Here is a 27744-nt window from a genome sequence, read left to right as displayed (position 1 = left end):
TCAAAGACCCCGATTTGTCATCTTCTAATAACTCTGATCATAACATTTTCTTCTTTTTCTCTCCATCAAACAGATCAGCTCAAATTGATATTTCCTCCATTTTTAATTAGCTGTACTCTCTGGTCAAGATGCACACCATCAAGACCGTGGAGACCCAAGTCCCCTTCCTCAAAGAAACCTTCTTCACCAGCAACTTCAAAGACAAACGCAAGAACGGCGACGCCCTTCGGCGACAAACGCACTCTCAAACGGCGTTCGTCCCCGGCCCCCCCGACCACCTCTACCCTCTCCCCTCGGAGGGAGGACGAGAGCAGCCTCGCGCCAAAGCGCAGCGGCGTTTTCGCTCTAACAGCAGCCCGTTATGTAACAGAACCGAATGGGGGGTGGAGGATGGGGACAAAAGGGAGGGGCCAAAGGAGAGGAAGGATCAGAGCGCCGGAGAAGCCCCGCTCGGAAGGGGCGGCGGCCGCGGATTGAGCGTCGGCGGCTTCGAGCCCGAAGCTGCCGGCGATAGACTCCGCCTCCTCTCGCAGCCCAGATCGGACGGTGGCGAGACTCGGTCGAGAGCCCAATCTCGACCTCAGCAGCACGGCCTTCTGGCCAGGGGGGTCCGCCTTCTTCGTAGCATGGGGAACCAAGAGGCCAGACAAAAGAAGGCGGCCAATGGCAAAGATGGCGGTGGTGGCGAGGGCCATGAGGTGGAAAAGAAATCTAAAAAGTCAAGTAAGGCTAACAAGGGTGAGCAGAATGAAAAGAAGAAATCCAAGTCGGATTCTAAGGTCTCGGTTTTCTCCGGGATGAAGATCAGGAAAAGTTCCAAGGCTAAGGGATTGTCCAGAGATGACTCGCCGGAAGACCAAAGGTCAGGGAAAGCCGGGTCGAAACCCGGAGCGGATTTATCGGATTTCGAAGCCGATCTGAGCCGGCCATCCATCGCCGATGAAGCCTTCCTCGCGGCCGGTTCCGGTTCGGAAGCGGAGATCTATAGCTTCCACTCGGCTGGGGGTGACGATCTTCTGTCGGATATCCAACGAGCAATGGGGGTTCGGGACGGCAAAACCACATCTCAGACTTTAATCTCGGAAAAGGACGTCTTGTCTTGTCAGGACAACGTAAAAAAAGATTCGTCTAGATCGCCGAGTGAGAGTGGACCATCATCAGCGGCACCGGACGCCGAGAGAAGCAGTGGTAGCCTTTTCCCCAAGACCAATAGCACCTTCAGTTTCCCGGATACTTTGACCACCACGCCATCTTCGTACGAAAGCGCTGAAGAGGACCTAGAGAGCCCGGCCCCGAACCAGAATTCCGGTCCACCGTCCAGCCGCCTTCATCCCTCAGGATCCCCCAAGAGCGCCAGTAGTGCGGACTTATCTTCACCCCGAAGAGAGGAAAATAGCTCGGGGCCGGACCGAGACCTAGACCTGAACCTCCCGTGTCTAAGAAAGAAAAGCAGTCTATCCATCGGCCTCCTCCCAACCGATACCCCCGTTAGGCCAACGTCTGCCGTCTCGCCGTCCACCGTCAGACTCTACCCCCCCGTCCACCCCTCCTATGTGAAGACCACCACCAGGCAGCTCAGTTCCCCCATCGGTTCTCCGCTCACTAGCCCATGTGTTCCCAGGAGAACAGATTCGGGAGGAAATGATGGCGTCAGGGTGAGGAAACAGAGGTCTAGTTCAATTGCGGGGCCGCTAGGCGTACCAGGGGACTGGTGCGCCGATGATGGGTCGGTCTTCTCGGACTTGGGGCAATCGGGGAAAGAAGCTGGCGCGTATTGGACGTTGGGATCTAGAAGAGCGCAGTATGGCCACTCGAGATCTTCTAGACGGACGTCTTCCTACTTGGATATCTTTTCTGGTGAGTGCTGAGAAAGTTTGTTGTTTATGTTTGTGGATTTGAAGGAAGTTTTTGTCATATTTACTAATTATCTGCCAAAAAATTCAATATAAGTGGTTCAGTTTCACCTGGTTAGACGTTAAATTAAACAAAAATAAGATCCCTACAACCTCTATGATGGTTAAAGTATCTTGAGATAAAAAGAGGATTTTTGATTGGATGACAGACATTCATAGGCCTGAAACTATATCTCTTGCATTTTGAGTCATAAATATACTTTGCAAAATATGTAAACAACCTTTTTTTAATTCTAGTCAATGATCATAAGTGTCTTTAATGTTAGCATTCCAGAATTATACAATGGTAGAATTGTGTATATTAAATTGCTTTGATTTAAAGAGACAGTTACACATATTAGACATCACTTGATTTGATGTCTAACACCGTCAATGGCAGCAAATAAGGTATAAATATATACATATTTTCCGACATTAAATTTCCACAAACATAAAAATGAGATCCCCCAAAAATCCCATTCTGCGAAGACAATTGCAAGGCCAAGTGAAACACTAGCCTTTTTCTACTTAGTGCATCATCATAATGTCTGTCATTTAAAACAATGCCACCTTGTTTTCTCCGTGCCACATATTAGATGAGGTCAGCCGCTGTCCACTATCACCCATAATGCACCACACGGGGGTGACGTTAAAGCAAAGTGACAGTTTTCCTGCGTGAAAACCATGAGTCACCACGTGACGTCATTTCTTATTTCATCACATGGCACCTAACAAAGAGGACAATTATCATATCAAACATTTGCTTTAATGCCATTTGGGGTTTTTCTACTCGATTTAGGGAAGTCCGAGAAGTGTGTGTGGGCTGGTTCACTATTTTATTCGCTCTTGAATTGAAATTTGGCGAGATTTCCAGGTCACATGCAGCCCTGGGGACATTTAAGAGGGCGTAAAGACTCATAACTGACAATTTTTAGTCTTATTTTACTCAACTCATATTTTAGTTAAATGTTTATATGGAGTGTCAATTTCAATTGGAATAATTGACTCATTTTGTCAGAGGTCACTGAATTTTATTTAGATTATTTTTTACAGAATTCTGCATCATTCTGAAGGTTTTTGTAATTTTTTTGTTGCATTTTTTTCACCTTTTTTCCCTGTAAAATGGGATTTAACATCTAGTTTTTTTTATGAAAAATGTGTTGTTTTGACTCGTAAAGTGTGCAATCAATGCATCTGAACATTATGATGATTAAATTCCACATTTGTATGCTATTTCAAAACCTTTACAAAACCAAAACAATTACTATAAAATTTAGGGAAAAGTCTTTATCACAGAAAGGTTCGAATCCCGCTTGGGCGAGTGGTGTAAAATCTGACATTTATCAATGGATGAGCCCAAAATCTGTCAGCAAATACAAAAAAAAAATGTATTCTAGGTATACAATAAATAAAAATGTCAAGTGTTTCTTTTAACACACAATGGGCTGGTTTTGGTGGCTTGGGTTCGATTCCCGCTTGGCCAAGTGGTGTAAAATTTGGTATTAATCAATGGATGAGCCCAAAATCAGTCATCAGATTAAAAAAAATATGAATTATTGCCATAAAATAAAGAAAAATGTCTATACACCCCTATTAAAGTTGAATCCTGTATAATAACAAATTGACAGTATGCATTTTATTCCTTCTAATTGAATAGCTAACCTCTAAAAACAACACTTTCCAAACATAACTTTCGTCATTAACATCTTCACATCCCCTGACACAAATTTGCGAAATCCTGCCATCTATTTTCAAGTGTGAAATGTAACACATGTTCCAGTTTTCGGAGTTTCTTTGCCATGTGTGATGTGACTAATGAAGGTATGTGTTTTTTCAGGGCGTACATTGGTGGAGAAGCTGTGTATGAACCAGGACCAAAGCTCATCCGAGGAGGAGGCCCAGCAGATGTGCCAGCGGATGTTGACGCAAGGTTTGCTGCACCCCTTCAGCGACAATGGCGGGGATCGCCGTGGCAATGTTTTTAATGTAAGTACACAAGCCGCATTTATCCTTGTGAGGTTCGCTGGGGGTGTTGGAGTACAGCAGAAATCTCTTGTGGCTATTTTCAGGACACAGATGAATTAAGTTTTTTAAAAAAAATCCTTCTTAAAGCTTATTATGTCAAATAATTATCTTTTAATATGGTTTTAGTTGCCATATTTATTCGAGTATAACGTGTAAAAAAAATTTACCAAAAAACTGAAGCAATATACACGAATCCCGGTAGAAATAATAGTTTAGTTTAGTTTTTTTTCACTATAAATCGTCTTTAAATAAGACAATATATCAACTGCAGTTTATTAAAACTCCTTCCTTAGACTATTGTAATTTTTTTAAACTATGTCATGATCAGAATTTACCATTTTATGCAAAATAGAGAGTTCTGAACTAGAAAAAATAAAGTAGTATTCTAATGTAAACTCCAATACACCAAATCTACTAAAGTGCAATAGCAGTATTTCTTATTTTATGATACTAAAGTACTTTTAATCACTTGTCTGAACAGTGTACACTGTTTTTTAGTCTGTTGCTAGGCAAATATAAAGAAAAAAATATATTCTCGGTGGCGTTAATGCCGTAAATGCAATGATCTGAAAAAAAAAATGAGTATTTGATCAAAATGTTGCATTTTCCATCAACCCTGCCCTTTTCTAAATATTATAGAAAATATCATTATCTTATTTTTTGCAATGTTCTGGGTATATAGCATTAAGTATAATTTATTTTATGCTTATAAAATGGTTGCAGGCACTTAGTCATCTCTTTCATGCATGCATTCTTGTTAAAAGAAGAATATTTTTTTGCACAAAAACACGTCCTTTCCGCGCATGACCGGATTAAAAAAGAGAAAAAAAGGAAAAAGTCTCCATCACCCACTCTAGCGATGCTCGCGTGGACCATCTGCTGACCGTGTTATGTAACCATTCCACGTGCTTTTCATCCTGCTCAACTCAGCCAGCATGCATGCTTTCTCTTCTCAAGCAAAATAATCATCAAAAATGGCAGTCTGAGGTTTGGCCAAGCACGGCCCTTCATTATTCAATTAGTCAGTTTTTACACAAATAACCCAAGGCAGAATATAATCATTCATTTTTTTTCTCTCTCTTTTATATACACACATTGTGTCAAACCCATTTTTCGTTAGTTTTATTCATTCACTCATGATTTTTGATAGATTTTACAGACAAATCCTTTTTTTTAAGCCTTTCAATGGTAAAAATGTTCTTATATTTTCATTTTTTTTCAATTTTCTCTACTGCTAAGGGTTCCCAGGGGTGCTGGAGCCTATCCCAGTCTGAAGAAAACCCACACAGGGACGACATGAACATGTAAATGCCACACATGTATTGGGAATTGAACCTGCGGTCTTAAAACTGCGAGCCAGATGGACCTAAACACAGAAAACACTGTGCTGCCCATCTTTTTAAATAATGTATGGAATAAAATGGCTAGAGGAGACTGAATTAGTGGGCTAAGAGTAGAGTTTCTTCTAAAGTAAATACTCTTAAAATGCTATTTTTCTCCTAAAAAGCTATTCAAGTCAATGGGGTGAATTTCTATGTAACATTTTTGTAGCGGCCCTTGGAGAGAAATCATAATTACGCTTGTTGGCTGTGGGCAAAATGGCTTTGACAGCCTTCGGATTGCCTGTGCTGAGCCTCTTAATCGCCAAAGTCAGCTGGGAAAGTCTTCACTTTTCCTTGTGACCCCGAACTGGATATGTTTTGGAGAAAGTTAATCGCCTTTTTAAAGGAAGGACTGGGAAAATTCTAATACTTATAGAGACTACTTTGCTTTTTCTTGCTTTTTACTTCATTTAAAAATTAATTTATTTCAATTTCCATCTAAAAATCCATTTTTAATGATCGTTTTCAAGTATAAAAGCTTGAAATAAAACAAATATTAACTGAATGTTTACCTTTTTACTTATTTTATAAGCTTATATTCCATGTAGATAGAAATTTGGCTGTTTTTATTTTATTTTTGAATTAAAACCCTAATCAAAAAAATGTTTACCTGTAATTGGAAACCCCAAAATATAAAAAAAATAACTAGATAGAGGCTCAAAAAGACAATTTGGAGCAATTTCAATGTCTAGAAATGACCCATGTTCATCAGAATTATTCCCATATCTATATTCTGAATGTACAAAATGTACATTTATGAGAATACCGATAAATCTTCACCCAATTGCTATCACATCTTTGCATTCAGGGCGAACAATTGTACACCTGGACCACCGTGGGGTTACCAGTCTCATCGCACCTATGGGAGCTTTACGGTGGTAGAACGTCCAAAGCCCCTCCCAAGACCACGTCAGCCATGCCGTCTCACCCTCAGGTCGGTCACTTTCTTGTCAATTACACCAATTTACAATATTATAAATATACCACTATGCATTTAATTTAAGTCCCTGACTGCCCCTGTAAGTGTACATAGAAATAAATACATGTAAATTCTCCACCATCAGTAAAAAATATCTTCCCTAAGCTACCACCAGAGGACAGCCTTGTTTAATTTGACTTAAGCATTGGAATAGGCCTTATTTTACAATATTAAGCACTCATAAATGGGCGGATAGCTGAACATTCCCTTTAAGATTCAACTATGTAACCGCAACTTGCAAATGTGTGGTAGCAAAGGCCCCCCACCCCCATTGGCCCCTCATCTTATTTGTGGCCCAGCGAGACTCACTGTCTCGGGGGTCAAATCTCTCGCTATCCCACTCATCCAGGCTGGAGCCACTAGTCTAGACATTGTGGACTTTGTTAACCTACATGTAGCTTACACTCGCCTTGTTTTTTATTTGGGAATTTTCAAATGAAATAGATATATGTCCAGAAAAGTCATTTTATAGAAGGAATGGAACAAAAAAATAGCAAAACAAAGCTCCCTTGTATGTTATTCTGTATTATATGGCAACATCTAAGTTAAATGGATGGTACGGTAATGTAAAATTAACCTGTGTTGTGACCTTTTGACCTCTTTTGGAGAAATAATCATCTTTGTATCTTTCTTCTTGTATATTGACCATGTCTTTTGCTTTGGATATTTATAGACTCAGCCCAGCAGGTTGAAATCGTCCCCCGAGGACGAAGGTGGTCTTATTTCACAGCTGGAGAAGACCATCCTTGACCTCCGTGTAAAGATAAGCGTTCTGCAGGCCCAGCAACTTCCCTCGGATAAGGCAAACGATTGTAAAATAGGGGGCCGGGAGGTGTTTGTTCAGACCTCTCCTCTCGGAAATGGGCTTAAGTTGGATGTGACCACTGGTTTCCCCAAACCTGAGGGGGGCTTTGTATGCACGTGCCAACAGAAGCAACAAAATAAGACAATCCCTCCACCTCCTCCACCTCCACCTTTACCTGGACTTGGTTCTTGTCCACCTCCTCCACCACCACCATTACCTGGACTTGGTTCTTGTCCACCTCCCCCACCTCCACCTTTACCTGGATTTGGATCCGGTCCACCTCCACCACCACCACCACCACCACCACCTCCACCTGGTTTTGGAGCTCCTCCTCCTCCACCACCACCTCCTCCACCAGGTATGGGCGGTCCCCCGCCACCCCCGCCTCCTCCTGGGATGGCCCCGCCTCCTCCACCCCCGGGCTTTGGTGGGCCCAGACCGCCCCCGCCACCAGGTCTTGGATTTTCCAAGAACATCCAGGAAGCCGCCCCCGCCAAAGCCATGATTGAGCCACCTAAGCCGATGAAGCCCCTCTACTGGACACGGATTCAACTGCATGCTAAGAAGTAAGAATACAGTCGCATGGTGTCAGGATATGGAGATGTTAAACTTTGCGCAAAATTTACGAATTGGTGTAAACATTGCTGTTTTTAAAAAAATCAAATCAATCAAAATGTTTTAGTCGTCATTTTCTCACTTAATGTCATTTTCTGTCTTTCTGCAGGCAGAGCGGCGCCTTAGTTTGGGAGAGCATTCAAGAACCGACGGTGGACTTTGAGGAATTTGTGGATCTCTTCTCCAAGAGTGCGGTTAAAGAAAAGAAAAAGCCCATTTCCGACACTATCAGCAAATCCAAAGCCAAGCAGGTAACCATCGTTTCAAAATTCTCTGTGCTCGGACGTTTGGTCGCTGGTCAAATGTACTTAGATATTAAACAGTACTTGGATATTAAACAGTACTTGGATATTAAACAGTACTTGGATATTAAACAGTACTTGGATATTAAACAGTACTTGGATATTAAACAGTACTTGGATATTAAACAGTACTTGGATATTAAACAGTACTTAGATATTAAACAGTACTTAGATATTAAACAGTACTCAGATATTAAACAGTGCTTAGATAAAAAACAGTACTTGGATATTAAACTGTACTTGGATGTTAAACAGAACTTAGATATTAAACACTACTTAGATATTAAACACTACTTAGATATTAAACACTACTTGGATATTAAACAGTACTTGGATATTAAACAGTACTTAGATAGTAAACTCTCTCTCATGAATATAATTTTGAGAGCTGGTTTCAACAGCAAACTCTCAGTCACCATTTGACCGGCGACCAAACGACTGGCGACCAAACGTCCGAGCAGCCTTCGATTCTGATGACCGGGTGTACCTCAGAGCTCCTATCTCTTCCCACTGAGAAATGCTTAAAAGCAGTTATTCTGCGGCATGAGCGCTGGCTCCCATCACATTATAACCCCGCCCACCCAAACCATACGATGGCAGCCATCCAGTATTTCGCGTGTGGCGAGAACGAACCCTCGGGGAGATGACTCCTCTTTGAGGGGGATGGAGGGAGGGAGGGAGGGAGTGAGGTTTTGTCGGAGCCTGGGAGCCATATTTCGTCAAGTGCTTCCTCCCATTGTGTGCTCGCCGTGCAATTGGCTTTTCGGAGCCAGAACGTCTCTCTTTGCCAGCGAACTTTATGCTACTCCATCAATCAGCATAAAAACAATTGTTTCATCTACGATTCAAACACTTCCTTGTCAGGATTTGTAGGTTTAGTGCATTGAACAGCTAAATCAAGGATTTCCAAAACTATCAAGACCCCTTAAAATAAAAATTAAAGAATGTAGAGGCTAATTTGAAATCATTTTATTTGTTAAATAGACCATCGGAATCAGTTTTTTTGGTTGTAAAATGGATTTCAAGCATTAAACTGATTGACTGCGATGGATATTACAAAATATATTTAGAATACTGAAGAAATTCGACATGGTTTTCTTGATTCGTTTCAGTTTTTTTGGCCCGTATAGTCTGGACATGTTTTATGCTTGACAATCTTTCAAAAATATTGTTCCAGGAAGGTGCTTTTCCGACTCGGTAAGGAATCTTTTGACAGTCCGCAAAGAGGAAATGTGGTTTTCAGGAATGAAAATGATTGGAGTGCTTGATTTCCAAACCGACGTGAATGTCTTCCAAAAACTTTTAATTTTCAAGTGAGACTTGGACATCTGTTGCGGGTTGAATTTTGTTTTTTTTTAATGGATTTGCTTCCGGATGGCGTCCAGTATCAAAAGATCTCAATTATTTTTGTTATTTAAGCAGATGGCAAGTATGATTGCTTGAATATAAGTGCATACTAGGCTTTTGTGACATGTCAATTATTCATTTTCTGGTCTTCATCTTTACGTACACTTATGTCATTGTTTTTTATTTGTTTTTGGGTGTGTTAGGTGGTGAAACTTTTGAGCAACAAGCGTTCTCAGGCTGTCGGGATTCTTATGTCCAGCATCCATCTTGACATGAAGGACATCCAAAATGGTGAGTCATGTTTACACCTTATAAAACTTATTTTGAGATAATTCTAAATCGGCTATTTTTGAAAAAAAATTCAACCTTGGTCTTTGGAAAATTGTATTTTTTATCTATACCAGGATAAAATATTTCTATGAACAAATAGTTTCAACAAACTTATAGACATATAAACCTAAATATGTCTGGACAAAATTTCAGACTACTGAATTTTCTCAATATATTTAATTACTATGTTTTTATGCATAAAACAGGCACGCATTTCATGTCTTCTTATCCAAGGTTTCACTTTTTTTTCCTCCATGGTTTTCAATTGTGAAATAGTTCTATGACAAAATGAAAAAAGGGACATATTGTCCTCCTAGGTCCTAGGACGTACTTTCTCAATCATGCATAAAGTGTAAGAACGTTAAAGTATTGCATCCGAGCAAATTTAGGGGAAAAGGCATTTCAGTACAATGACTCAACAACGATTAAGGCAAAGATTTACATGCTTTGTTCAGACTTTTTTGTCATTTTCTACTCAAAAACCAATCCAAAAGTAACCAGAAATGAGTCATCACTGCGATTTTAGAGTCCAAGACCTTGAAAATATTACTTTTTAAACCAAGTCGACTCTCGCGGGCACATTTGTCTTATTTTAGTGTGATTAAAATCTCATAGTAAGGTTTTGGAACCCCAAACCTAAAAGCTGGAAGGCAATATTTCTAAGTACTTGCCCAGAAATCCCAAAATGAGCCACCCCAAGCCTCCATTTTGCACTTTTAACAAACTCCATGACTCCGAATCTCTAACTTGTCACCACGTTGTTAGCCGTCTTTTGTCAAAGTGATGTCATTCGGGAATAATAACGGGAACGTCCCGTCTTTCTGTTTTATTCCGGCTCCGGATACCCCGTCGTCATTCATCCGCGTGTCTAAACATTCGCTCTGGTTTTCACGGCCAAGTATTTGTTAGAATTCATCTCCATTGGAAATATAAGGCATAAACATGTACGTTTTCTTGGACGTCATTCGCAATAAAGTGTATTGTTTTGCTATAAAAACATTGTGAGGTGTTTTGGCTTGCTAAATTTTGGTTTAAACGGGAGAGTATCCATCACAGGTCATGGTGAGGGCCATGTTTGTCAGCACTGCCGTTTATCTCGGATGTTAGGACAACTTTTAGCATAGCACGCCATTAGCGCTGATTGGTAAAGTCATCAAGAGTTTGAAAGAAAAGATAGTGAAAGAACAAGTTGGTTAAACTAAAGTAAATTGATATTGAGTTCTAGTTATGTGAGGCTGAAAGAGAGAAGGTACTTTGGATAATTTAGTAGTTTTTTTTGAAGGGAATTACACAGTCACCTATAGAGCCAGCCATTGTTGATACATTGTAATTTTTTTAGCAGTGTAGGAGGAGCTTTGTGATGGGATATTTTTGTAATTTAAAGTGCCATCTGCATATTTAACAGTAAACTTTTCCAAGTGTAGTTTCTCTGAGGTTCTTGCAGAATTGTTTTTGATAGATTCACATGTTTAATTGTCATTTGAATAGCTGTGAATCACGGAATTTTATTTCCCGATGACAAGGAAGGCGCCGGTTGTCATTGTTTCACCATCTCTAAAGAAGCGTATGTCGCCATTGTTGTTGGTGACCAGTCGCCACATGGCTGACGTTTTGTCTTTGTCTCGTTGTTCGCCGGCTTGATGTTGTTCGATGTGTCATATTTCATATTTCAATGCGGCAATCAAACAATGTCGCAATCGTTTTCATCATTTCAAATGTGGCTTCATTGAAAACAGGCTACCAGACTGTCATTCAATTGGAATGAAAAGCAAACGGTTTATTTACTTTGTGGCGACGACAGACTTGTTTTTTTGTATGTGATGCGAAGAACTATGATTTCTCTGACTGTTAAGCAGATGACAAAGAAATGACATTTTATTATTTCTTAATACATTCCTTTTGACTTTGTACTTTATACTTTTGACTTTAATGATGAGTGATGAGTATGTTAATACTTTACTCCTTTTGTTCGCTTTATGTTTCATATGTACTGTTAACGGATGCACTTTTTTATATGTAATCGTATCTTGTGCTGACCCCGCCCATCTGTCAAATTTTTAAAGTCAATATGGCCCCCGGGCCCAAAAGTTTGCCCACCCCTGGGTTAGCCGATTCATGGCCTCAACAGCGCGAAGCTTGAGACTGCGTTTGTCTTTAAACATTTACTTTCAAAGGATTAATGCTGGCGGGCCGTCGTACCGAGACAAAAAGGCGACGGCAGGAATTCAAACATGTGAGTTCAAACATACGCCAGTGGTGCACTGACACATTTCTGCGGCCTCGTCTGAGAGTTATCGTGGCGAGAGCCGATGAATATGACAGTGGCCTTGTATTTACAGGCGGAATGCGATTTGTGTTTTTCCTGAACCGCACCGAATCTCTAGGCTTCCATAAAGGAGGCACATTATGAGAAATTGACTTTTTATTGCTTGTATATGAATTTGGAGTGTAAAATTGTACAACTAAATACATCTTTGATACGCGAGAATGTGGCTAATGTGATGCAAGTAAGTAAATTATCGTAAAACCAAGTTTTCGTCTGTAATTTCGTTGGGTTTGGTGAAGAAACCATTAATCGATAACTTTGAGGAGAGAGATAAACCGTCGAATTCAATTGTTAATTTGTTTAATGAGAGTGACTTTGCGATTGTTTGTTTTTAAAGTGTCATACTTTGTTGTATTCATCTGGGAGGTTACACTGCTCTCTTGTGGCAACATGACAAATATTTAAAGACAAATGCAGTCTCAAGTTCAGACAGTTGGGATTAGTTTTTCATTTAAATTTGAGTTTTTGTTATGATTTAAGAAGTTAACTTGGCCGTTTTTGCAGTTCATTGTTGGCGAAAAAGTGATGTTTTTTACTGATGTTAACATCTGTATTTTCCTCCTTTTTAGCCGTCCTCAACATGGACAACACCGTCGTGGATCTGGAGACGCTACAAGCGCTTTATGAGAATGTGAGTATGAAACGGATCAGGGACTTTTATGCTGTAAAAATGGTTGCATGTTGTTTTTATCTTGAAGGGAAAAGGGCTCTCTCGTTCAGACGGCGCCTCGTGTCATCAATCTCAAGCCGTAAACATTTCCGCACTTTCCCGCCGGGGCAAAAATACATAAATACACAAATGGTACCGCGCAAATACAAGGCTAAGCATTTTTTTCTTTCCTTTCCATTTAGCTTTTATTTTGAAATGGTCGTTTGCGGCAAACTGAACGATGTGCTTGCACATTTCACACCGCCTTTGTAAATAAACAACTTGCTACTTACTAGAAGATTTAAAGACAAAATATGATTCAGTTAATATGATTCAAAACGCCGGACATACTTAGATATTAAACAGTACTTGGATATTAAACAGCACTTGGATATTAAACAGCACTTGGATATTAAACAGCACTTGGATATTAAACAGTACTTGGATATTAAACAGTAGTTGGATATTAAACAGTAGTTGGATATTAAACAGTAGTTGGATATTAAACAGTAGTTGGATATTAAACAGTAGTTGGATATTAAACAGTAGTTGGATATTAAACAGTACTTAGATATTAAACAGTACTTAGATATTAAACAGCACTTGGATATTAAACAGCACTTGGATATTAAACAGCACTTGGATATTAAACAGCACTTGGATATTAAACAGTACTTAGATATTTAACAGTACTTGGATATTAAACAGTACTTAGATATTAAATTCTCTCTCTTAGATATTAAACTCTCTCATGAATATAATTTTGAGCGCTGGTTTCAACAGTAAACTATCTGTCACCATTTGACTGGTGACCAATTGACCGGTGACCAATTGACCGGTGACCAAACGTGCGAGGACCATTGGCCCGAGCCAAGTGTCCATGGAGGACCGACCCATAGACCCGTGTCCGCAAACCTCCAAATGGCTGTCGGGAGCCCCCCTTCAACCCCTTCTCCCCCCCCCCCCCCCCCCCCACAACCACTTCTCCGCCTGAGGCTGGGTTATTGAGCGTACGAGCCAAATTGTTTCCCTTTTGTATTGCGAGACTCCATCCTGTCTGTGGGTCTCCAGACCCCTAAACCACAGTTGGCAGCACAGTCAGCTCGTCTGGAGGAATGCGAGGGGGCTTCGAAAGGTTCCGCCCTCACTGGAGAAACCCGTTTTCTCCCTCACTTTCTAAAACCGAGCACGGCGAGTCTCCCGGTCGGTCTGCAATGGCGTGGATTATACTCACTCCTGCGCTTTGAACAATAAGCCATTAAAAAGACACGGCACCCTCCTTTGCAATATAGCCAGCCGTAATCTGGGCCCAGACTGGCTGTCTGAAGCTCAGACTGCTGACGGTAGCAAAATGTCACGCAGGTCAGTCACCACCGCAGTCCCTCCCGTACGATCTTTTAACGATCCATAGTGCTCTTTATGTTTATGACATTATATCCTCGCTCATTGGGAAAGTATTCTTTACACTTCAGTGCACCGAGACTCTCATAAAGAGGAAACGGGAATGACATAAATGAAAGAATTAGCCATCGTGGTTTCGCTTTGCCCAGAACTAGAGAAGCGGATAATGAAAACCATTTGGCTGCTCCAAATCTGGCAACACGGAATATAGTCCCAATTCCCTTTTGATATTATTCCACTCAGGGTTGCATTTCCCATGCTAACAAGCGTTGCAACATGCCCTGGCAATTCAGGGATCACACGCTAACACGCTAATGCCTACTTGTCCCCAATTATGCCAAACACCCTTTGAAAAGGATCTGCTTTGGGTTAAATGTATTTACACTTGAAAACGTCTCGAGATTAGGACGCACGGGATCTCGCCATGGCTCAAAGAAGGCGGTTATGTGTGGAATACTAATCGGACCCCCTCGCCACGTTTCACTCTTGTTTGATGTCCACCTGGGATTTGTGTCTAGGCTGGACCCCCCAAGGGTGAAGGTGGTCTTGGTGGAGGGTAGTACAGGGACAACTGGGCTATTGGTAGATTTTAAGTTTGTTGGTTTTTATTGTGAATGACAACAACTGTTGTGGTAAAAATGTGAAACTGATGTGATAAGAACACTTGCGTCTTTTGAGTGAGAGTTAGAGACCCTCAACCCAGAGGTTGTGTGTTTAATTCCCCGCCCTGCATTGTAACTATACTTAAGGAAGATGATCCAGTAAGTGAATGATGTAGAACAAGGGTGTTATACTAATTTTAGATATAATATTTCGATTTTTTTTTTTTATAAATGGATTAAAAGAACTGGATTAAAGGGCCTGCATATTCAGTTTTTATAGATCTAAAACTGTTTATTTTAGCTTTTTAAATATATTTTTAGATTTTACAAAATGATTTTTGAACTAAAAACACAGAAAAAAATTGATTTAAAAATGACAATGATTGATTTAAAAGGGGGAAAATCTGGTAATTTAATATACATCTATACTCTTCATTTTAATTTCATCCTAAAAAAGAAAGTCGGCGCTTATGATTTACTTTCCCGGGCCACGCAAAATGATTCAGCTGGCCAGATTTGGCCCCCGGGCCTTCACTTTGAATAAAAGCACATTGTCATTCACTTACTATGAAAGTAGAGTTCCGTTCACCATTAATCCTAACAAAAATCCTCTTCCATTGATCAGAGAGCCCAGAATGATGAAATGGAGAGCATCACCAAACACGTGAAGTCAGCGCAGGACAAAGCGGATCCAAAGCCACTGGACAAGCCTGAACAGTAAAACCACAAAAGGCCATATTTCTCACTTTGTCATCTCACTGAATCAAAGTCAAAACCCTTTTTCAGGTTCCTCCTGCAACTATCCGACATCCCAAACTTCTCCGAGAGGGTCTTCTGTATTCTTTTCCAGTCGACGTTCTCCGAATGCATCACCTCCATCGCCCGTAAAATGGAAATCCTTCAAAGGACATGCAAGGTAAAACCTGTCTCGACCTTTGACTTTTATTGTTTGTTGTTTTTGCATTGGCTTTTCTGACTTGTAGTTTGTTGTCTGTGTCCATGTGTCAGTCTCTTCAAAGTGGGAAGTGTGTATTACAGGTTCTGGGTCTGGTTTTGGCTTTTGGGAACTTCATGAATGGAGGGAATCGAACCCGTGGGCAGGCTGATGGCTTTTCTTTGGATATTCTGCCCAAATTAAAGGACGTCAAGAGCAGTGTAAGTTTTGTGACCATCAGTCGATCATTATCGACTGAAATTGACTTAACTGAACATGGGAATGACATGAAGAATCTTAATGGAAAAATGTTTCCATTACCCTTTAACCCACTTGTGTCAAAGTGGAGGCCAGGGGGCCAAATCTGGCCCGGCGCATCATTTTGTGTGGCCCGGGAAAGTCAATGATGAGTGCCGACTTTCTGTTTTAGGATCAAATTCAAATGAAGAGTTTAGATGTATATTAAACTCCCTGATTTTCCCCCTTTTTAAATCAATAATTGTATTTTTTTAATCCGTTTTTTCTGTTTTTAGTTCAAAAATCATATGGTAAAATCTAAAAATATATATAAAAAAATCTAAAATAAACATTGTTTTAGATCTATAAAAAAACTGAATATCAGGGCTTTTATTCCAGTTCTTTTAATCCATTTATTATAACAAATATCTAAATATTATATCTAAAATGGCCCACGTGAAAACAAGTTGACGTTAAAGCGGCCTGCGAATCACCCCTTGAAATAATTCCCACTTAATTTCCATACTTATATTTTGGAACAAGGAACAAAAACAATCATTTTTCAGGTTCCACCAGATAGAAAAAGAACAAGGAAAAGACTCATCGAAAAGTCTTGACCTCCAACGACTCCTCAAACCTGCAATAAGAGTCCGATCTCAAAACTTAAAGTTCGAAGTAGAGCTTTTGGTTTTTACTCTTCTCTCTCAGTATCACACTGGTCCCAGTCTGCCCTTGGCACTGCCATATAAGGCCACAATACTTTGCGCTACATCCATAAAGAACATCTCGCTCTGAATTATGACAGGCAGCCAAGCGTGTTGTTACATTGTTCCCCTAATAACATGATTGATGCGCTCCTTCTAAGGCTACACTTTCTATTTTTGAGGACCCACTCACCCATCCTAGCGTCCCCCTTCCACCCAGACGATTAGATGAATAAATAAAGGGATTACTACGCTTTATTTATCCAAGTATTTTCTTCTCTTTCAGGATAACTCCCAGAGTCTTTTGTCCTATGTCGTCGCTTACTATCTCAGGCACTTTGATGAGGTATGTTTTCCTTTCTGTTTATTCTGTTGGGGTCCGATTCCCTTTAGAAATCCTTCCAGATCCTTCTTTTTTCATCTCCTCACGTTGGCCAGAGGATGCAATGACTTATCCTTTATCGAATTATTTATTTTTCTTTCCGGTATATACTCGGACGGACTAAAAATCTACGTTTTCCCGTCTGCGTTTCGCTCTTCATCTCCCGGTCTGGGTTCGTTCAAACCGGCCGTCCGTTCCCTGGCAAGGCATCTAACGAGACGCCGGTGTAAATAATTAGTTTTCAACCAGATGAGATGAACTCAGCGCCGAGTACCGCCTGCCAAGATCAACCTACGTTCGAAACTCGCCGCACTCGTAATGGCCTTGAAGCGACAGTGATGGAGAGGATGGCCATGTTTTTTTGCCCCGTTTTAACGGCCTTAAATGCCTTGTTCAATCAAACGCGTCTACTTGGGCTCGGTTGAATTGTTCTTAAGTACGCAAGGGTCACTGAAGACATTTGTATCCATTTGGCTCGGCGTTTGTAATGTATACAAGAGAGGCCTTCTGAGAATGGCAGAGTTGAATGTGTGCGTTGTGCTTCTCTAGAATGCCGGAAGAGAGGCATGCGTCTTCCCTCTACCCGAGCCTCATGACCTGTTCCAGGCCTCCCAGATGAAGTTTGAGGACTTTCAAAAGGATTTGCGCAAGCTGAAGAAAGATTTAACCGGTAAGGTCCGCCACCAAGCTGCTTTTGAACTGCCCGAGTATTACTTGCTAACCGCTCAACTTATTTTCTCGCATATAAGCCTTATTTGTCGCAAAAAAATCACGGAATCAAGTGTATGGCCTTATACGCGCACTAATTAGACTTGTTATGCGCGAAAATGCACGGAAATATACGAAAATGCACGGAAATATAGGAAAATGCACGTAAATGCACGAAAATATACGAAAATGCACGAAAATTCAAGACAATTTGGCTGATACAATCCTTTAATTTAAAATAGACAAAAGATAAACAGATAAAACGCTAAACAAAATTTATTTTGACGTCTATGAATGAAATTCAAGAAAAAAATAAACTCTATAATGCATAAAACGTGAAAAAACTCACTCACTCACTTGTGCCTGCCATTTCTCCCTCAGGGCGCCACTATCTTACCTAGGGATGATAAACTAGACCGCTATGGACACACCTCCTAGTTGTACTGTTCACATGACTTCCTTTTTGAATTTGTCTTTGTATAGGCAAGATTTTCCCTATTAAAACCATGAATATGGAGGTGAAAATTGTGAATCAGGGGCGTCTTATACGCGAGAAAGTGTAAAATTCAACGATTTAGGGCAATTTTATAGGTACGGCTTATACGCAAAGGCGGCTTATATGTGAGAAAATACATATTTTTTTGAGGTAGTGTAAGAAGCCACAAAATTTTGCACAGGGCCTTTTAACGTGACTTCTGGGCAGTAACGGAAACTCATTTTCTCAAAAGTCGAGCACGCTACGGTCGGATTGGCGGAGGTGTGTCGACTGCCAGATAACATCTGGTTGTTGTCGAGAACCCGAGCAGAAACAGATGTGAATAGTTCGGGACGAGACCCCCATGGGTTCAGCATCTCGTGAAACTGAGATCAGCGTATGTAATGTAGGTCCTAGTTTTATTTTCACCCAGTGTAAACCCGACTAGAAATGGATCAAACATTTGCTAGTGTGTTTTACCCTATTCAACAAAAAAAACAGTGGCTTTTCTGACTGTCAAAGTCTGAGTGCTATTTGGTTTACTATCAAATATTTCGATTTCCATTGAATTCTGAGGCACTTGGCTGAATTTGAGTTAAAAATATTGCCCTAAATTTTTGGTAATTGATCCTTCGACTGCCATCAGCTGTCACATCATCAGTAAATACGAGAAAAGCCGTTCCCACGGTTTACTGATGAGGTGGTAGTATAGCAAGCGTTACATTGCATCATGGGGCGGCATGTTTCATGTCGCAAATTCCAAATATTGGAAAAGCCACAGGCCTTTGCTAGTTTTGTGGTTGACATAGCAAGCTTAGCCCAAAACACATGGTCATTTTCATCTGAAAACCAACAGTGGTGCTTGTGGACTTTAAGCGATGTACATCTATATTTCATAAAAGGTATCTCTGATCGAGCATAAGTACATCAATTGCTTTTTCAAGGCCTTTGGCTATTTTTTACTAAGTTGGCTCACAAAGCTGGCTTTCAATGCAGCTCAATTATCACGTTTCCTGTTCGCAATTCAAAGGAAACAAGCAAATATTACTGTATTTATCAAATGTGTTTTTGTTTGTACGTCGGCTTTACAGTTCTTGGGTTGAGGGTTCAATCCCAGGTGGGTCCTCACTGTGTGGAGTTTGAATGTATGCTTGTCTGGGTTTTCTCTGGGTATTCTGGTTTCCTCCAACATCCAAAAAACGTACATGCTATTGTGCCCTGTGATTGGCTGGCCTCCCATTCAGGTTGTCCCAAGCTTGATGTCCGTAGTTGGCTAGAATAGGCTCCAGCACCCCATCAACATCTATATATGCATGTAGATAGATATGTATAGATTGATATATACATAGATATTTATATAGATATATACAGGTATATACAGGTATATACAGATATATACAGATATATACAGATATATAGATATATATATATATATAGAGAGAGATATATAGAGATATACAGGTCTGTATACACGTATATACAGATATATATATAAAGATATATATAAAGATATATACAGATATATACTGATATATACAGATATATACAGATATATACAGATATATACAGATATATACAGATATATACAGATATATACAGATATATACAGATATATACAGATATATACAGATATATACAGGTATATACAGGTATATAAAGGTATATACAGGTATTTACAGGTATATACAGGTATAGAGAGGTATATAGAGGTATATAGAGGTATATAGAGGTATATAGAGGTATATAGAGATATATAATGATATATAGAGATATATAGAGGTAAATAGAGATATGAATGATTTAAATTTGGATAATATTTACTGTCAATTTGTACCATGAAGTTTGGAAGTGACGCTAGGATTGTTGGGATGTCAGAGGTGGAAAATATCCCATTTTATGTCTTAATCAGTTTTAGTTTTGAATTAATTTAGTTGTTAGCAATAACATCTGTTCTTATGTGTAAGGCAATTATTTGTTCAAACGGACATCTCCACCTTGTAGGATCTTCCATAAGGAAGCTAACACATGGAAAAACAATTGAATTGATTGATCAAGAACTCTGGAGGAAATGTGTGCTGCTAGCTTGGCTTCTGCTTTGACAAGGAAGTCAAGAACTAACAAATGAGGCTGTTGGGAAATGCCTCATTTCTCTTTCTTGAAGCGCAGACAAGTACTTTCCAAATACTGACATGTCCGCAGGCACTTACAAATGGATTTCTGGGCAAAAACTTTGTATTTGCCTCCATTGTCAAATCCCCAAACAACGTTTGCCCTATTGGATGAGAAGTAGTGACATCTGCATATCTTGAAATGGTGATTATTTCTGTCCATTTTCTTTCAGCTTGCTCCAGAGAGACGGAGAAAGTATGCAAGCTATCCTCAGAAGACAGCCTTCAGCCCTTCAAGGACAAGATGGATGCGTTTGTCAGTAAAGGTGCGTTACGCTCACTTTGTCACACTCGGGTCGTGTTCACCAGACTGAAACAAATCAACCTCCACAATCGGATGTTTACCCAAGGGGATGTCCAAAAGATCAGGATGGGATGCACATTTGCTAGTTTTAGAATAGTTTTTCAGGCAACAACGACCTTAAATTTAACTTAAGTATATTGCTTTTCCATCTGGCATGCTTTTACGGCAATTAAAATTCAAATGACTCTGCATCTCACAGAGATATGAAAATTTGGAGTAAAACTACAGAAACTGAGAGCAGATTTTAATGCGATTATTCTCAGTATTTATTTTTTTCAATCCGTAAACTGCCCCCCACTTCATCGTCATTCTAAGTGACCCAAAACAAACAGAATATACAAACTCTAAACACTACACTGGTCAATGCAATACATATAGATGTCAATTAAAGGCAGTTATTCATTGAAAAAAATCATAACAGCGGTGTTTTATTTGAATTCTCTTGTTGGAACAAGCCCTCATCTGATTGGGTCATTCCGAAAAATTTGGGTTTGAGGAGAAATCTGGAATCCGATTGGCTCATTCCGAAAAAGAGGATTTGGGGAAAAATCTGGAATCCGATTGGGTCATTCTGCAAAAAAATTGATTTGAAGAGAAATCTGGAATCAAATATGACGACAATTACATTTTTTTACAAACTAATTGCTACGTCAATTGCTTAGTTCGCGCCATACAATTTCCTCTGAAAAAATATGCCTAATCATAACTAAAACGCTACCCAATGCAAAACACAATAACTTCATCCCAAAAATCAACCAACACCCCCCAAAACCACAACCGCTCCCCAAAAGAATCATGCATTACCAAATCCCCATTTTCCCCATTATTCTCCCAAAAATGCGTGTCCGACAGCAGCAAAACATTATTTACCTATGTTTTTACATAACAATAAATATATTTGCCTCCCGTCAGCTCCATTTTAACTGACTGTGACCAATCCAGCGAAAGGAACATGCCGCAGGCTTGGCACCGATTGCTTTTGTATTCAAATGAGGAAGTATAACACAGAGCATATGTGGTTTGGCTTTAAAGCTTGCTGTCCATTTTTTTGTAGTTTTTTTTTTCAAGGCAGTCTACAGATTAAAGCTCCTGGCGCCCTCCCTCCCTCCCTCCCTTTAGTCCACATCTCCCCCCTTGTACTCTCTCTATTTCCCTTTCTCTCTTTCTTGTGCTGTTTCTGGGTTTTTGAGAGAAATATGGGAGCTCCCGCTTTGATTCACATGACAAGGTTTTTCCTTGATTCCAATGGCTCCAGACACAATTTTTAAGGCTCCGCCTCCATGGCGGTGGTGGAGAAACACGCAAAAATAGAAAAAATAGAGCCAAATGGCATATTTTTGTTTTTTTGTTGTTTTTTTTGGTAATCGCAAAAAGATCTAGGGGTTAAAGTCTTTCTGGCGTCGTCGTTGTCGTTGAAAACCGCTTTTGTTTGTTTTTGTTTTTTTTTTTACCATGAAACGAACCACAGAATAGCAGAAGGAGATGACATGTTGGAAATCCGCTATTTGGTCTCGCTCCATTTTCGCCGCGCTTTGATGCTCGCGCTCTTTTAGGCCTTGTCGGGTAATCTGTTTCTGATAAACACCCAGATTACGAGAAAATGAGATTGGCTCTCTTTTTTTTTCCTGCCGCAAAAATATTTTTCCCTCAAAAAGTTTGTTTTCATGTTTGGAGCCCCATGTTATTACCAAGTTAAACTATTATTGGCGTTAGTATTATCACCATTCTTCTTTAGGAAATGTATCGTTTTACAGTCTATTTTATCTCTGGAACGTCAAGAAAATAGTTGTTCCTAATTATAGATTCCCACAATTTGGAGGCATGGATTACTGTAGAGTCTACAAGTGTGTTAAAGTGGTGGCCCGGGGGCCAAATCTGGCCCTTCCGCATCATTTTGTGTGGCCCGGGAGAGTCAATGATGAGTGCCGACTTTCTGTTTTAGGATCAAATTAAAATGAAGAGTATATGTATATTAAATTTCCTGATTTTCCCCCTTTTAAATCAATAATTGTCATTTTTTAATCATTTTTCTGTGTTTTTAGGTCAAAAATCTTTTTGTAAAATCTAAAAATATATTTTTAAAAAATTAAAATAAACATTGTTTTAGATCTATAAAAAACGGAATATTCAGGGCTTTTAATCCAGTTCTTTTAATCCATTTATATAAAAAAAAAACTTTGACTACTATCCCACCATAACATAATTGATCCTGGAAAACTTTCCCTCACATTTCAAGTACATTCCCAACTTATTCTACTTTGTAAAAAAGGACAAAGCAAGTTCAGGATTTCAAGGCCCATTACTAATATTTACCGATATGTCATAATATATTGACGAGCTGTCATCCCGCAGGAATGGAACTGGCAGCCGACGGGTGATTTAGTGGCGTGGCAATTGCGTCGGTCCCGGTGGGTTTCTCTCTCTCTCTCTCTCGCTCTCTCTTTCTCTTCTGGATACTTGGAGAGGCCACTCTGGCTTCAATTACGCATCGCAACCAGATATTCCCGGGATAAGAGCTGAACATATATTTGCGCCAAGAAAGATTATCTGTTCTATCTGCTGTCATGTCTGCCTCGCAAAGAGAACCCATGAGGAGACTTGACTTTAGGACTGTCTGATCATTGACAGTTTAATGCAACTTTAGCATACGTTTATTGACTTTGAGTAGGCTGCAAAGATGTTTGGCTCCTTTTTTTTTTGACAATTATACGGCAGCAGCGAGGAAAAACATACGGTTTAATTCAATCTCTGGACTTTTTCTCTATTTGAAAACAGGCAGTCTTTGGGTCAGAAATAAGAGAGGTTAACTGACATCGAGTCGGGTTGTTACACTTCACCACCGTTCTCGGTGACCCCGATGGCCGACGAGATTAGGGTTCTGAAATTTTGACTACCGGAGAGGTTTCTGGAGTGAGTTTTTTAAAATATCATTTAGAAAATGTAAGTTATCGTTATGATGAATGTATGTAGCGGGAGGTGTGTTATTTTTTGACGAATCTCGGACTATTGGTGGTCGCTGACATCCAAATTGTAGAATTTGGGTTACGGCTTAGTAGATATTCCAGTTTAAACAGGTTTTTGGAAATGGAAGCAAGCTATTTGGTTCCTCAATTGTAAACCACAAATTAAAGAATGCGCTCATCAACTGTCAGTCTATTTAAGTAAAGACACTACACTCTTACCGTATTTTCATGACTATAAGGCGCACTTAAAAGTCTTAAATTTTCTCCAAAATCGACAATCCAGTGTGCTTTATATAAGGAAAAAAAATTGAAATGTGTCATTCATTGAGGGTGCGCCTTATAATGCAGTGCGCCTTATAATGTGGTGCGCCTTATAGTTGTGAAAATACAGTATATTGAAATGGTTCACCTGTTTTGAGAAGATCCTTGTGTAGAAAGGTCAACATTTCAAATGTAAAAATCACTTAAATTCAGGTTAATTTGAAGTGGCTTCATCACAGAAGAGATTAAACTTGAAAAATGTGTGTATATATTATAGCACACAACTAAAACAACAATTTTGGCATCTAGTGACCATATTTTTTTGAACATTGAACATCTCTCTTGTCTTCTTTTTCAGCCAAAACAGAGCTGGAAACCCAAGAAAAACTACTCTCCGACACTCAAACCACGTAAGTTCCTGACCTTCTTGGCCTCTTCTCGATAGGGTGATTCCTCTAGTTCCATTTTCGCAGGTTGCAGAAAGCCCTACTCGTTTCTGATTTGTGAGTTTGGAAGTAAAAGCAAGACTAGGCCCGCTAAATCCAACAAAGCCTTAAATGCCGTCTCGGTAGAGGAACGTAATCTAGCCGCTTTGTCAATATTTAGGGCTTCTGCTTGCCTCGGTCATGGGGAAAGGTGCAGGACGTCGTTCCAGGGGGGCCTTCAGTAGACAAACGGGAGAGCCCCTCCATACTTTTGATTCCCCCCTCGTGCGTTGTTTATCCAAGCAGAGCGTGAGGAGACAGCCTTGGCTCCAGCCTTCTGTTACGGCTGGCGTGGAATGCGGTTCTTTGCAGCACACTCCAAACAAAGAAAGCCCAACCTGTCCACTGTATTGATCCACTGCAAAGGGCTTTGGTGTTTAAATACCTTGACGCGTGTCCTGCAAAAAAAGTGCCCCAAAAAACGGTGAATCTGTTAGATCGCCGGCCCTCCCAATCCATTAAATGCCTGAATACATGCATATTAACTTTCAAGGCTTTCCTATGGCATATTTCAGTGCGGTTACTTACAAAGTATATTAACATACTTTACTTGAATGTGATCTGCAACCATATACAAAATGTTGATGGCTCCTAATCGCAAAAGGGTCTATATTGTCTATATTTGAAATATTGTCTTAGGGCAGGGGTGTCAGACTCTGGTTGGTCATCTTGATTTCATGTGGGCCGGATCATTTTAGATATTTTTTTTATAAATAGATTGAAAAACTGGATTAAAAGCCCTGAATATTACATTTTTTATAGATTTAAAACAATGTTTATTTTGGCTCTTTTTTAAATATATTTTTAGATTTTACAAGGTGATTTTTTTTTAACTAAAAACAGGAAAAATTGATTAAAAAATGGCAATTATTGATTTGAAAGGGCGAAAATCAGGAAATTTAATATACATCTATACTCTTCATTTTAATTTGATCCTAAAACAGAAAGTCGGCACTCATGATTTACTTTCCCTGGCCACAAAAAAATATGCGGTGGTCCAGATTTGGCCCCCAGGCCGCCACTTTGACACATGTGGCTTATGGGCTTTCAAATTTTAAAATACTAATGATTAAATAGTTCCGGATTGGAAATTAGGACCAATCACATCATTTCCAGAAGATCAGAATCATATATATGTATATTTATGTATATGTATATAATCTCTACACATATATGTAACCCAATAAAACTGTACTTTGTAAAGAGCCCCTTAACTTTTAAGCTCAGAATAAAGTCCTCTCCAACTTTTAGCTCCAGCCTTCTTCATACTGTACCTTTCTTGGCAGGGTTACATGCTATTTCACTTTTTTTTTTGTTCTTGGAGTTCCACGGTTTGTTTCTGAAAAGCATCATATTCCCATGAAAGCGTCTGGATTCCACATATTTGCTTGACATGGCCAAATTTTTGGAATCAGTAACATGTTGTTTTATCTCATGCTGTAATATTTTGGTCTGACTGTTGATCTTTGCTTCCATTTTTTTGTGCTTTCCTTCAGTTTCTCAGAATTGAGCACGTCTTTCTCCGTCAAACCCAAAGCGGGAGAAAAGGAAGCATCTCCCAATGCAGTTTTTGGCGTTTGGCACGAGTTTTCCACCGATTTTAAAGAGCAGTGGAAGAAGCAGAACAAACTGATGCTCAAGGAACGGTAAATTACAGCAACATCGTCCAGATGGCCATATTTGATGGTCAGATTTATTCTGGTGTATCTCCTACTATCGCCATTAATTTAAAGCCACCAAAGGGAAATGACTCAAATGTATTCCGTCAAGCCCGCCATTAAAAAAACGCATGTAAGCATCTACTTTGCTTCCAGTGGTGCGATGGACACACTGATAGCGATGCTAGCCAACAGAAAGCAAATTGGTCCATTATGCCAGGCAAAGATCGCCCAGTGATATCGAAATAATCTTCAGAACGGCCCCGGGTCGAGCTGCCTTGTACGGAAGTGGCTGGTACAAACAAAATCTGAAAGCATTAAAACTTTGGCTTTTGTTCCCGGGCTGTAATGGGAACTCTCTCTGTGTCCTTGGTGGTCGGATTGGAACACGATTTAAAGATTGGAATCTGGTCTAATGTGCTTTGTTGTACGAAAAATTGAAGGTGGTATTGAAACCCTCATATTGGAAAGTATTAATTTAGCTGTAAAATAATATTTGTTTATCCTCTCTTATCAGCAATTCCAATATTTGACCGTAATGCATGAGTCTGTGGAGTCCCTCCAAAGCTCTTTCAGCAATAGACTCATTGCAGGAAGGAGCGCTTAACGCAGATCCTTCCTTCATAGAGGCTGACAAGAAAAATGGGAATAATGCATTAAAAACAAGAAGAAAAATATTGTTGGCATAGTAAAACATGACAGTTAAAGAAAAACAATGACCCCTGCGACCTCTCATTTGCAGGACTTTGATTGGCTTCCTGTTACTAAAATGGCGGAGTGTTGAATTTTGTCTTATTGTGCTGCAATAAGCATTTTTTTTTTAACCCGCATTAGAGTGGTTTCATTCCCAAATGTGCCTAAAAAAATGCTTTGTAGAATTTATTAATATTTACTGTATTTCAGACTGAAAATGGCAGAAGAGTGTTTCAAACAAGCCAAAGAAAAAGCATCCTACAACGTCAAACCCAAACATGCAACTGGAATAGTATGATTTTTTTATTTTCCTCTCCTAATAACGAACACCAATTGACAAAAAAAATGTCTTATTTCCCTTTCATAGAAAGCCAAGCTGGGCCAGAAGATGTAAAGCAGAAAACGACAACCACCGAGGCCAACTGTGCAAGTACAATCAGACGTTGACGCCTTTTTACTCTACCGTATTCTTTTAAAAATCAATTTTAAACAGCTCGAAAGGAGGATTATTAGATTATTTCTTGCAAAAAAACAAACTAAGCCAAATTGTTGCAAAAGCCCAAAGAACTCACACTAAATTTGTAGCAACACTGTATCATTATAAGCATATTTTATATGATTTTTTTTGTGCTTTTCACAGCTCTAGCTCCGCCTACTGCACTTAATCGTGACTTAAATGTTTTGTTTATAATTATTAACCCAGTTTAACACGTCCAAACGTGCCTTAACACACAAAAAGTTTGACAACTGCTGTCCAATATGAATTTTAATGTCATTATTTGTATGTTAAAAATTAAGAAATGCGACTATAGTTCTAAATCCATCAACTATTAGGTACATTTATCCTTTAGCATATATTCCCATCATGCACTTAAATGCTAACGAAGTGAAAGGATCAGATGATTTTTGATTGGATACTTTTTGAACGTGAAAAAGATACACTGGTTTATTTATTAAATAAAATAATGGACATTCATTTTATACTTATGGGTGTTTTTTTTAATTGTTCCAGTTGGTCAGAGATATGGCAAAAAAAGCAAGAATTTTATAGGAAATAGATTTAATAGTTTTTCCACGTATGCACACATTAGGTCGCATGTATATATTGGATTGCATA

General features: G+C 39.6%; 1 protein-coding gene across 1 annotated transcript; it reads left to right on the top strand.

The window, feature by feature from the left end:
- Nucleotides 1-76: 76 nt before the first annotated feature.
- fmn2a (formin 2a) lies at nucleotides 77-27608 on the top strand. Its single transcript, XM_077730248.1, has 17 exons — nucleotides 77-1857; nucleotides 3730-3878; nucleotides 6108-6233; nucleotides 6952-7649; nucleotides 7808-7949; nucleotides 9551-9638; nucleotides 12573-12634; nucleotides 15281-15372; nucleotides 15442-15571; nucleotides 15664-15810; nucleotides 16817-16876; nucleotides 17462-17582; nucleotides 20437-20529; nucleotides 24150-24201; nucleotides 25773-25922; nucleotides 26838-26919; nucleotides 26995-27608. The coding sequence occupies exons 1-17, from the start codon at nucleotides 129-131 to the stop codon at nucleotides 27019-27021; spliced, it is 3948 nt and encodes a 1315-aa protein (XP_077586374.1). The 5' UTR covers nucleotides 77-128; the 3' UTR covers nucleotides 27022-27608.
- The last annotated feature ends 136 nt before the right edge of the window (nucleotides 27609-27744 follow it).

Source organism: Stigmatopora nigra, chromosome 12 (genome assembly GCF_051989575.1).
Source record: "Stigmatopora nigra isolate UIUO_SnigA chromosome 12, RoL_Snig_1.1, whole genome shotgun sequence".
Classification (NCBI taxonomy): Eukaryota; Metazoa; Chordata; class Actinopteri; order Syngnathiformes; family Syngnathidae; genus Stigmatopora; species Stigmatopora nigra.
This window is presented reverse-complemented; position numbering and strand designations above follow the sequence as displayed.